Genomic DNA, 11841 nt, shown 5'->3' on the forward strand with positions numbered 1-11841 from the left:
GTGACAGGGTGAACGCGGAGGCGATGGGGTGGACTTAAAAGGGCAGCGACACGAGGGGATGGAGACAGGATGGTCATGGAGGGACACGAGGGGGTGGCCTCAGACACGCGACACAGAGGGACACGGATGTGACAGGTGGACGTGGACACGACGGGGGGACACATGCGAGGGGTTGGGCATACAGGGACACGGACACGGGGGGGACACACGGACACGAGGGGGACACACGGACAGGAATGGGAGCAGGTAGTCACGAAGGGACTCGGACACCAGGGGGCGGACACGGACATGGTGTGACACGGGGGGACAAGGGGGGGACACGGGGGGACACGGGGGGGACACGGGGGGGACACGGGGGGACAGGGATGGACACAGGGGTGGACGTGGAGGGACACGGACCCCGGAGGGGGCTCGGACATGGGGAGTGGACACGAGCACGATGCACTCGGGACACTGAGCTGCAGGCACGGGGAGGGGACACCGGGATGGGGACACCCACCCTGCCAGGGGACACAGCCACAGAGTCCCCTGGGTCCCACCCGGCCCCGGGGTCCCCTCACACTCGGGGGGGGTCCCTGTGCTGCCGGAGGGGGTCTCTGTGCCCACGCGCGTGTCCCCCACCCCTCGGGTCACCGGGGCCACCGGGACGCTCAGCAGCGCCGGGGGGATGCTCAGCCCCCCAGGAAAGGAGCGGGGCTCTGGCAGGGGTCAGGGGGTGCTGACGTGGGGGTGCTGCCCCCCCCGCCCCCCCGGGGCCGGCTACGCCCTGGCCGGGTGACACGGGACAGCCGGACCCGCCTGTTCCTCTTCCCCACACCAGGCAGCAGCGGCCGGAGCGCAGGCGAGTGGGGCTGCCGTGCTTGGGAGGGGGAAGGGGGGCAGGAAATGCCCCACTGGGACCGCCAGGAGCTGCCCAGCCCTGCGATAGCGGCCCTGGGGAGGGGGCCGGACTGGGCTGCGCTGGTTTGCTCTGGGAGGGGGGATCCGGTGCCCATGGGGGTCTCCTGATTCCCGTTTCCCACCAGGCTCCCGCTGCAGTGGAAGGACCATGGGGGTCCCTGCGACCCCGCTGCTGCTGCTGCTGCTGCTCCCCGTGACCCCCATACTCCTCGTGTCCCCCTGTTTCCCTCTGACGCTGGACATTTCCCCAGAGCTGGACCTGACCAACAGCAGCAGCGGCTGTGCCGAGCTGGACTGGAGCCCGTTCGGGCGGCACCGCCGGCTGCTGCTGCGGCACAACGGCATCGAGGCCCTGAGCCCCTCGGCCCGCCTGGGGCCGCGGCTGGAGGAGCTGGACCTGGCGGAGAACCGGCTGCGGGAGCTGCCCCACGGCTTCTTCAGCAACGCCACGGCGCTGCGGAACCTGAGCCTGGAGGGGAACCCCCTCCCCGCCGTGCCCCCCGCCGCCTTCCAGCCCTCGCTGCGCTCCCTGAGCGTCTCCTGCCGCTGCGACGTGCTGGGCACCGTCCTGGCCCCCTGTGCCCGCAGGGGGATCAGCTGCCGGTGCCTCACCTCGCACGGGCATCCCTTCAACGTCACGGAGTTCCACGGCCGGGAGTGCGGGCCGGGCGCGGGGCTGGTGGCAGCGCTGGCGGCCGGGCTGGTGGCCGGGGTGGCCGCGCTGGTGGCAGCGCTGGTGGCCGCGGTTTGGTACCGGCGGAGGAAAGCGGGAGCCGCGGTGGGCGGCGGGGCAAGGGGGAAGCAGGATCCCGCCGGGAGCCTCCGCCAGCCCCGCTACATCAGCCGGGACACCGGGAGCGGCGGCGCCGCCGACGCCACCGACGGCCCCGACTACGAGAACGTCTTCGTGAGTCCCGGCCGGGCCCCGGCGGGATCGGCCCCGGCGTGGCAGGAGCCGCGCTACAGGTGAGGCTCCGGCACAGGGAATGGGCGTTCCGGGAATGTTCCACCCCCGCCCTGCTGCGCTGTGCCCCCATGTGTGGTCCTGCCCCATCCGGCCTCATCCCGCTCCATCCTGTGCTGAACCTGCCATCCCATCCAGCCCTTTACATCCTCATCCCATCCTCATCCCATCCCATCTCACCCCAATCCCATCCCATCCCACCCCATCCCATCCTACCCCATCCCATCCCATCCTCATCCCATCCCAAACCATCCCATCCCATCCCATCCCATCCAGCCCTTTACATCCTCATCCCATCCTATCCCATCCCATCCCATCCCATCCTCATCCCATCCCATCCCATCCTCATCCAACCCCATCCCATCCCATCCCATCCCATCCCATCCCATCCCATCCCATCCCATCCCATCCCATCCCATCCATCCTCATCCAACCCCATCCCATCCCATCCCATCCCATCCCATCCCATCCTGTTCATCCTTCCCACCCTTCCCACCCTTCCCATGCCCTCCCAGCCGTGGCATTCCCTGTGCCAGCCCCCAGGTCCTGCTGCACGAGGATTATTTCCTGGAGGGCGCGGCCGATGCCGGGGACCAGCCCATCTACGCCAACACTCTGGGCGCCACCGAGGACATCTACCTCACCCCTGACCCGTGAGGGGCTGGGGGGCGCCGGGAGGCCTGGGGGGACCCTCTGCGTCCCTTTCCCTGGCCGTCCCCCAGCCCAGAGGGGACGGGGACGTTCCCCTGCGGGGCCACGCGTGGTTCCCACGCACATCCTGTGGCAGCGCCTTCTGCGGGGTTTTTTGGGTTTTTTGGCAGCCCCGGCTCCCTCCTTCGCCCCAGTTCTCAGGCGGAGCTGAGGGCTGAGCTGACGTTTCCTCCCGGGGCTGCGGCCACCGACCGCGGGGCCGCCTCGGCCGCATCCGCCGGCAGCGGCACCGGAGCCGCGGGGCCGGGGCACGGCCGGGACCGCGGGAGGAGCCGGGGCCGGCTCGGCACGGGCTCAGCGGGGCTGACCACGGCCTCGGCTTCCTCTTCCCCTTTCGAGCCGATGGAGAGCTCGCCTGGCGGTTGGGGACATCCGGTGCCACCTGCTCAATCTTTTCCTGCTAAATCTGCTGCTTTGGGGAACAAAGAAAAAGCAAAAGCTCCTTTTTTTACTCCTCCTGGTGAGGCCCAGAGCTGTTGGGGCATAGGGAGCCCATGGCTTGTCTGGGTGTCCCCCCAGCCCCTGGGAGGACTCACTGTGCCCCATTAAATGGTTTCATTATCTCTAATTACCCGCATAGCTCGTGGTCTGTGGGAAGCCCTGGGCAGGACATGGGGTTTTCCTGGGGGTTCCCAGAGTCTGTGTCCCCAAAGTGGGGGTCCCAAGCCAGGTGTGTCCAGGCCCTGTCCCCAGAGAGGCCATCTCAGCTTGCAGCCCTCAGACCCTGATCCCCAAATCCCCCCCCAGAGCAGAGATCCCGTATTTCACCTGCCCCAGGGTCCCCAGCAGGAACTGCCAAGCCCAGCACAGCCCCAAGAGGGGACAGAACGGAGCTGTGACAGCAGAGCCACCCCATGGGGCCGTGGGGAGCCCTTGGGGACACCGTGTGAGCCACCAACATCCCAGGGGGGTTCCCCCCATCCCTTTGGTGCCCCTGGGGCTGGAGGCACCTGGGAATGGGGCAATGGTCACCCCCAGGGGTCAGAGCAGTGCCCGGTGCCCTTCCCAAGGACACAAACAACTCAAAGGTCTCTGGGAGCAGTGCCCAGGCATTACTCACATGCTGGCACTGGAAACCCCTGAGGATTTACCAGCAAATCCATGTGGAGGCAGATCCCAGGGGAGCTGAGGGGCTGAGGGGCTGTCAGAGCCCCCCAGGTGTGCAGGAGCAGCAGCCAGAACCCCTGTTACAATCACTTTATTCATGATTATTACATCCTTTGGGTTTCATAGAAATATATAAAACAGAAAACCACAAAAGCCCTTCCCTCTTCCCCCCCCCACCAAAAAAAAAAAAAAGGATATTTTGCTATAAAATACAATAAGTTAGAAATAAATAACTGGGTTGCATAAATAAGTCTCTAAGCAGGGAAGAGGGTTTGGAGTGGGACATGGACACCTGGGCACGGACCCACCCCAGCACATCGGGGGTCTCTTGGGTGGGAAGGATCCACCTGCTTGATAAAATGTGGATTTAAATTGGAATTATCTTGGTAGAGAGGTCACAACTGGAGATGCTGGGGCTGGGCTGGGTGGCAGAGCTGGAGACCCCAGGGCTGAAGCAGAGCCAGGGCTGGTGTGGAGCCACTTGGTGCCCCAGGACCTGGATTTTGGGATTTTGATGCTGGAGACCCCATGGCTGAGCTCAGTGCTGGATCCAGGGCTGGTGTGGAGCCACTTGGTGCCACAGGACCTGGATTTTGGGATGCTGGAGACCCTTTGGCTGAGCTCAGTGGTGCCTCAGGACCTGGATTTTGGGATTCTGATGCTGGAGACCCCGTGGCTGAGTGGATCCAGGGCTGGTTGGAGTCACTTGGTACCCCAGGATCTGGATTTTGGGATTCTGATGCTGGAGACCCCGTGGCTGAGTGGATCCAGGGCTGGTTGGAGTCACTTGGTACCCCAGGATCTGGATTTTGGGATTCTGATGCTGGAGCCCCCGTGGCTGAGTGGATCCAGGGCTGGTTGGAGTCGCTTGGCGCCGCAGGATCTGGATTTTGGGATGCTGGAGCTGCCAGGAGTCGGGATGGCTTTGCCCCGCCGGGACGGGCAGAGCTGCAGCTGTCAGGCACAGTGGCACCTGGTGACCAGCATGTCCTCGAAGAGGCTGGACACCAGCCGGCCCTGGCTGTCCAGGTGCATCAGCACCATGGGGTCGTAGCCAGCCGGGACGCAGCAGGGAGCAGGGGCAGCCTTGGACAGGGAGTGCACTCTGGATTGGATCTGGGCGTGCATGCTGGCCGGTTTGTAGTTGTGCGGGCAGGAGCCCTCGCAGAACCTCATGTGGTAGCTGTTGGGGGCGATCACCCAGTCCGCCCAGCCGATGTCCTGGAAGGAGACCCTCAGCGACTTCAGGCAGCACCTCCCGTCGCTCTTCCCGCACTCCTCCTCCAGCCCCCGAGCTCTCCTGGCCGCCCGAGGCGGCTTCTCCAGGGTTTGCACCTCCAGCTCCAGCGTTTCCCCCCCGGCGGTGGCCAGGGCGCCCGAGATGTCGGCGCTGAACTCCAGCTGCAGGCGCAGCGCGGGCTCGGGCCCGGCCAGCCAGGGCTGGATGGCTCCTGTCAGGTCCAGGCTGAGGGAATCCCGCGGCAGCTCCTGGCTCTGCAGCAGCCGGGGGGTGCCCCCGGCCCCCGGCAGGGTGGAGATGGTGACCCGAGGTGGCACCGAGGCGCCGGGAGGGGACAGCGGCTGCTTGAGGAGCTTCAGCTCCGCCTGCACCACGCGGAGCTGCCGGTGGAAATCCGCGGTGCGGGACAGCAGGAGGTGGTAGCGGTAGGGGCCGAGGGGCTCCCGGTGTCCCTGGGGGTGCCGGTGGCCTTGAGGGTCCTGGTGTCCCTCGGGGATGTCCAGCAAGGGCAGCACTGCGGGGACAGAGGTGACAGCTGATGTAAGAGACAGGAATTCCTCATCAGCCCAGGCTTGGCATCAGCTCCGGCCCGGCAGCCAAGCCTTTGCTTCCAGGGAATCACCCTCATCCTGAGGGATACTGGAAATTCCAGCCTCCCATCCATTCCCGGCTGGAGGGTCTCAGCTTTCCTGGGGCCAGAGGAGGCGTCCCAGGACCCACCGGAGCACCCGCGCCCAGCCCCCGACTGCCCCCACCCAGCCCAAGCAGCAGGAGGGGAATTATTTAAATTATTTAATTTAAATTTGTATATTCATTAACTTATGTAATTATTGAAGTCCCCTCCAGACGCAGGTAAACCCCCAAACTGGAGCAGAAGCTGGGGATCGGGGGATGGCGCCTCACTTCCCCCTCCCGCTCACCCCCAAACCCCTCGAGCGCCGCTCCGAGCCCCCGACCTGGCCGATCAAAGCTTTCACCCCCGAAGCCGCTGATTTTTTTGTGGTTTTAGGCAAAACGGCTCCAGCGGCGGCTCCTCCCCACTTCCAGGGCAAAGGAAGGAGCAGGACGAGGATGAGCGCGGCCACGGTGCTGCATGCCCGGTCATGTCCCCGGGGTGACATTCCCGGCGCCGGGACACGCTGCGACACCGTGCGGGGGCCACGAGGGCCGGGGGTGACACGGAGCCACGGCCACTTACAGGTGGGGGTCAGGCGGTGCAGCCTGGGCACGGCTTCCTCCTCCTCCTCCTCCTCCTCCTCCTCCTCCCGGCTCCGGTTCCCCGCCAGCTCCGCCACTTTGCGCCGGTAGAGCCGCTGCGCTCTCTGGATGCTCTCCCGGTCCAGGCGGTGCCGGACGGCGGGGGGAGCCGGCATCCCCAGCCGCTCCAGGATCTCCTTTTTGACGGCTTCCAGCTGGAGCCTGTCCTGGTCCCGCGTGTGGGGCCGGGAATGCGCGGCCCAGAGCAGCAGCAGGAGCTGCAGGCAGGTGAGGGCGGCCCGCGGCATCGCTCCCCTCGGCAGCATCCTGCGGGAATCCGCCGGCTCCGGGGCAGGATTTGCTCCCAGCTCCTCTGCAAAGGCTGGACGCGCTGCTGCCGGCCGCGCTGGCAGGGGAATGAATGAAGAGGACCAGACCTGACTTTATAGGAGCCGAACTTTGCCCGCCCTCCGTCCCCCCTCCCCGAGGGTGACGCCGGAGAGAACTCCCAGCAGGAATTTCTGCTCTCCGCTGGGATTTCCAGCAGCAGCTCCGAGAGAGCTGGAGCCGGGTGATGTCCGAGCTGGTTCGCAGCTGCGGAGATTAAAAAAATAAAGGAATATTCCTTTTCAGACCCAAACATTTCCCTTCTACCTGCGCTTTTCCCCGCGGATGGCGCGGCTCAGGGAATCCCCCTGGGGGTGATGGAGAGGGGATGATGTGCGAGGCGGGAGCGTCCCAAGCACGGGGTTCCCATCCTCGCGTCCTCAGCCACCTCTCCTGGCCGGCACCTCGCGGCTCGGGTCGCTGTTATCACGATCCGCGGCTCGGGTCGCTGTTGTCGCGATCCGCCCCTTCCCAAAGTCCCAAAATCCCAAAATCCCAGCGGAGCGGGGGAAGGATCGGGACCCGACCTTGTCCCACCGGACAGGTGAGGCCGGGGGATGGGTTCGGGGAGCCGGGATCCTTCTGAGGCAACCGTGGCCGGGGTTACGTCATCCCAAAGGGAGGCAGCCGGGACGGAGCCCGGGCACGCCGGTGGCACGGATCCAGCGGGGCCAGAGCGGGGCTGGGCAGGGCAAAGCCGGGCTGGCAACGACCCCCGGGGCCAGCGCTGCACCGCCCCTCTCCCGGCTTCTCCTCAGGGATGCTCGGACCAGAAAACCGCGAGCACAGGGATGAGGAGCCCCCGGTGGCCGGAGGAAACGGGCAGGGCCCCCCGGGGCAGGCGAGGCCATTCCCGAATGTCCTGAGTCCATCCAAGCGCCCCGGCTGCGGCGCTAACCCTGACCCTAACCCTAATCCTAACCCTAACCCTAACCCTAACCCTAAGCCTAAGCCTAACCCTAACCCTGCTCCCGCCGGGGAGGAACGGGCGCTAATCCCGTGATTCGCGGCTGTTTGTCCCGCTCCAATCCCGTGATTTACGGCTGTTTGTCCCCGCTCCTCCGCCGGACTCCGCTCCAGCCCTGCCCCGGCTTTTCTCACCCGGGCTCTCAAGGGGTTGCCTGAGGCAAAGCCTAAAACACGGGGAAGAATTTTCACCCTAAAACATGGGGAAGAACTTTCACCCTAAAACACGGGAAAGAATTTTCACCCTAAAACACAGGAAAGAAATTTCACCCTAAAACACGGGAGAAGTTTCACCCTAAAGCACGGGGAAGGGGAAGTTTGTCCGGATGAGCAGGGCCATGTGGAGGGGATTGCCCCGGCTCTGGCTCTGCTGCCCTGCTCTGGATCCGTCCTTGCAGGATGGGTGAGGAGGAGCAGGAGTCCCCCAGGTGCCCTCCCCATTTCAGTGCTTTTCCCACGTGTGGCTCACAGGGGAGGCTCAGGTTTACCTGCAGGGTTTTATCCCGTGTGGGCCATCACCCATCACCCTCCAGCAGCTGGGGAGGGGTGAACCCCCCTCCTGGAGCACCTTCCCACAGGGAACCCCCAGAGCCCCGGGGCTGCTGCGATTCCTCTCCCAGGGATTTCATCAGCCAGGGTGATTGCAGCCCTCAACTCCCCCAGATCCAGGCAGGAAAGGAGAGGGAGCATCACCCAGGAGGGCACCACAAGGGCAGAACCACTGCACCATTCCCTCCCTTCTGGACATCTCCATGCCCACACCAGCCACCAGCCCCTCCACCATGCCCAGGGTGCCAAATGTGCTGATCCAGAGCCAAAATGGAGCCCTTGGCACGTCTGGGTGCAGGAAGAGGCCCCGACCTCTCGGTGACATTGAGCAAGACCCGTCAGAAACCCCGAAATCCCGAGGTTCTGCTTTTGCAATGGATTTTCTGCGAGCCCCACATCCAGGAGTGACGCACTCCCAGAGCATCAAAGGGTGCTGGAGCCGGATGTTTTCCCCCAAAGGCGCCAGCAGTGGAAGCCAGAGATTTACAGAGCCATAAAAGAGGGATTTTGGGAGCAGTGGTTTGATCCTGAGTGAGGGATGATGAAATGTCCCGGCGTGTCCTCACCGGCCTGCGAGAGGGGATTGCGCAGCCTCTGCATCCCACGTTTCCTCAGCTCTTCCTGGACACACTCGGGGCTGGAGAGGGTTCATGGGGGCCTTTTCCCAGCAGGAAGGAGGTTCCTCTCCAGCCAATGCATCCCAGGGGGGTCCCTCATCTCAGCTCAGCTCTCCTTAGCTGAGAATATGGAGAGAATATGGCTGAGAATATGGAGAGGATATGGAGAGAATATAGCTGAGAATATGGAGAGAATATGGAGAGAATATGGCTGAGAATATGGAGAGGATATGGAGAGAATATAGCTGAGAATATGGAGAGAATATGGAGAGAATATGGCTGAGAATATGGAGAGGATATGGAGAGAATATGGCTGAGAATATGGAGAGAATATGGCTGAGAATATGGAGAATAGAATATAGAGAATATAAAGAATATAGAGAATATCCTATAGAGAATATAGAGGATCCTCCTGGCGTGGATCTGGAGCAGGGGATCGCTGTTCCCAGGGAAAGAGCAGCTGGGATGGGCTGAGGGTGAGGAGCATCGAGCTCTGGGAAGTCCAGGAGAAGCTTTGGTTTCCACACTGGAAAGATGTGGAAGTGCCCAAGGCCAGCTTGGAGCACCCTGGGACAGTGGAAGGTGTCCCTGCCCATGGCAGGGATGAGCTTTAAGGTCCCTTCCAACAAAACCATTCTCTAATTCCAAACAAATCACATTTTTCCCTTCTCCAGATGCTGGTGGTGGGTGTGGAGCCTGGTAAGGACACAGAGCAGGGGGCTCCAGAGGGCTCCAATTCCCCCAAATGCGGGGAATCCCCTGCAGCTGCCCGAGCTGGCAGAAAATTTGGGTTTTTTTGCAGAGCTCCTTACCACAAGTGGCAAGAGGGGAAGTGCTGCCTTCCAGATTTTAGGGCTATCAGTTCCTCACAGCTGTTGAGCAAAGGATCCCCAAAAAGTGCCCAGAGACCTCTGGGAACTGGTGGCATCAGCCCTGGGAGCGACAGAGAGGGACCAGGTCCTTCCCATGCCCTGCAGGACCCTCAGTGCTCCCAAACCCACTTGGGCTGAGCAAGGTGGATGCTGCAGGGGGGAGATTCCCTGGAAAAAAGGCAGTTCATGGTTTCCCATGGCGTTTTTATAACCAAAAGGTAAGAAGGGATGGCTGCTGCTTCCAGCACAGGAAGCTCCAGGCAGCTCTTGGGGTTCAAGGGAAGCTGGAGGTTCCAGGAATTATTTGGGATGGGAAACGCCAGGTGGGGTTTGCTCCATCCCACCTCATTTCAGGGCTGGAGAGGGGCACAGAGGGACAGGACTCAGGGCTGGAGAGGGACACAGAGGGACACAGAGGGACAGGATTCAAGGCTGGAGAGGGACACAGAGGGACAGGATTCAAGGCTGGAGAGGGACACAGAGGGACACAGAGGGACAGGATTCAGGGCTGGAGAGGGACACAGAGGGCCAGGATTCAGGGATTCAGGGCTGGAGAGGGACACAGAGGGACACAGAGGGACAGGATTCAGGGCTGGAGAGGGACAGGATTCAGGGATTCAGGGCTGGAGAGGGGCACAGAGGGGCAGGATTCAGGGATTCAGGGCTGGAGAGGGACACAGAGGGACACAAAGGGACAGGATTCAGGGATTCAGGGCTGGAGAGGGACACAGAGGGACAGAACTCAGGGCTGTCCCTCTGCTGCCAGCGTGGGATGGTTGGGAAGGCACAGCCCGAGTTTTCCCAGTGCTGGCTGCTGTCAGGACAGATCAGCAGAGTGGACGCTGAGGTGACCTTTGGATGTTTCTAAATCAAAGCCAACCACGGTGGCTCAGCAAGAAAAAAAAAAGCAGCTTTTGCCCCGTCACGGCAGGAACCACATTTCTCCCCCTTCGCTGCGAGTTTACGGCATCTCCCAAAAATGAGACTTCTGCTCCACTTGGACAAAGGAATTCCTGCCTGGGCTGCACCCACGGTCAAAGATTAACTCGGATTCCCAACCCCCTCAGGCTGGAAAGGGCAGGAAATGCCTCTGGTCCGACCACCAAAAATGGAAATCTGCCTTGGGAAGTCCTCATCACCCCACAGTCACCTTCCTCTCTCTTTGGAGATGCTTGGGCACCAGGACGTTTGTGCTTCCCAAGGGGCAGCGCCCAGGGGCTTCCCCCAGGCTGGAGCCGTGGGGCTGGCTGGGAATGGGACAAGGAAATCCCATCCTGCAGCACAGGATATGGAGAATGTGGAGACTATGGAAAATATAGAGAATACAGAGAATATAGAAAAATATAGAAAATATAGAAAATACAGAAAATATAGAGAATATAGAGAATACAGAAAATATAGAAAATACAGAAAATATAGAAAAGAGAATACGGAGAATATAGAGAATATAGAAAATATAGAAAACACAGAAAATATGGAAAAGAGAATACAGAGAATATAGAGAATATAGAAAATATAGAAAACACAGAAAATATAGCAAATATAGAGAATATAGAAAACACAGAAAATATAGAGAATATAGAAAAGAGAATACAGAGAATATAGCGAATATAAAGAATACAGAAAATAGCGAAAATACAGAGAATATAGCGAATATAGAGAATATAGAAAATACAGAAAATGTAGAGAATATAGAAAAGAGAATATGGAGAATATGGAGAATATGGAGAATATAGAGAATATAGAGAATATCCTATAGAGAATATAGAGGATATAGAGAATAGAATATAGAGAATATAGAGAATATCCCATAGAGAATATAGTGAATATAGAGGATATAGAGGATATAATATAGAAAGGAGAATATAGAGAATATCCCATACAGAATATAGAGAATATCCTATAGAGGATATAGAGAATATAGAGGATACAGAGAATATAATATAGAGAATATCGAGAATATCCCATAAAGAATATAGTGAATATAGAGGATACAAAGAATATCCATCTGCAGCTCTTGGATGTGGGCAGGGAGGGAAAGGCACACTGAGCAGAGAGAGAGAAGCCTTAAAGCTGCCAGCACAGAGTTCCCATCCCTGGAGGGGGTAAAGGAGTGGATGTGGCATCTGGGGACAGGATTTAGGGGTAAAGGAGTGGATGTGACACTTGGGGACAGGATTTAGGGGCAAAGATGTGGATGTGACACTTGGGGACAGGATTTAGGGGCAAAGGAGTGGGTGTGACACTTGGGGACAGGATTTAGGGGTAAAGATGTGGGTGTGACACTTGGGGACAGGATTTAGGGGTAAAGGAGTGGATGTGGCATCTGGG

At 60.3% G+C, this 11841-nt stretch overlaps 2 protein-coding genes across 2 annotated transcripts; one reads left to right on the forward strand and one right to left on the reverse strand.

Annotated features, from left to right (window-relative positions):
• The first annotated feature begins 356 nt into the window (after positions 1 to 356).
• On the forward strand, positions 357 to 3143 carry LOC129131324 (uncharacterized). The gene is made up of 3 exons (XM_077191523.1): positions 357 to 841; positions 1026 to 1866; positions 2401 to 3143. Exons 1-3 carry the CDS (start codon positions 418 to 420, stop codon positions 2519 to 2521), a joined length of 1386 nt encoding a protein of 461 aa, XP_077047638.1. The 5' UTR covers positions 357 to 417; the 3' UTR covers positions 2522 to 3143.
• A 1241-nt stretch (positions 3144 to 4384) lies between these two features.
• GDF15 (growth differentiation factor 15) lies at positions 4385 to 6617 on the reverse strand. The gene is made up of 2 exons (XM_054650417.2): positions 6121 to 6617; positions 4385 to 5436 (listed from the first exon to the last, which is right to left on the reverse strand). The coding sequence occupies exons 1-2, from the start codon at positions 6443 to 6445 to the stop codon at positions 4640 to 4642; spliced, it is 1122 nt and encodes a 373-aa protein (XP_054506392.2). The 5' UTR covers positions 6446 to 6617; the 3' UTR covers positions 4385 to 4639.
• Positions 6618 to 11841: the final 5224 nt, after the last annotated feature.

This window comes from Agelaius phoeniceus, chromosome 29, assembly GCF_051311805.1.
Source record: "Agelaius phoeniceus isolate bAgePho1 chromosome 29, bAgePho1.hap1, whole genome shotgun sequence".
Taxonomy (NCBI): Eukaryota; Metazoa; Chordata; class Aves; order Passeriformes; family Icteridae; genus Agelaius; species Agelaius phoeniceus.

Bases quoted from the DNA above. Each gene is read 5' to 3' on its own strand.
- LOC129131324 (XM_077191523.1), top strand. From the start codon at position 418: ATGGGGAGTGGACACGAGCACGATGCACTCGGGACACTGAGCTGCAGG. The intron at 842-1,025 runs GCGAGTGGGGCT...GTTTCCCACCAG, and splicing joins CAGCAGCGGCCGGAGCGCAG to GCTCCCGCTGCAGTGGAAGG. The intron at 1,867-2,400 runs GTGAGGCTCCGG...TCCCTGTGCCAG, and splicing joins TGGCAGGAGCCGCGCTACAG to CCCCCAGGTCCTGCTGCACG.
- GDF15 (XM_054650417.2), bottom strand. From the start codon at position 6,445: ATGCTGCCGAGGGGAGCGATGCCGCGGGCCGCCCTCACCTGCCTGCAG. The intron at 5,437-6,120 runs GTAAGTGGCCGT...CTGTCCCCGCAG, and splicing joins GCACCGCCTGACCCCCACCT to TGCTGCCCTTGCTGGACATC.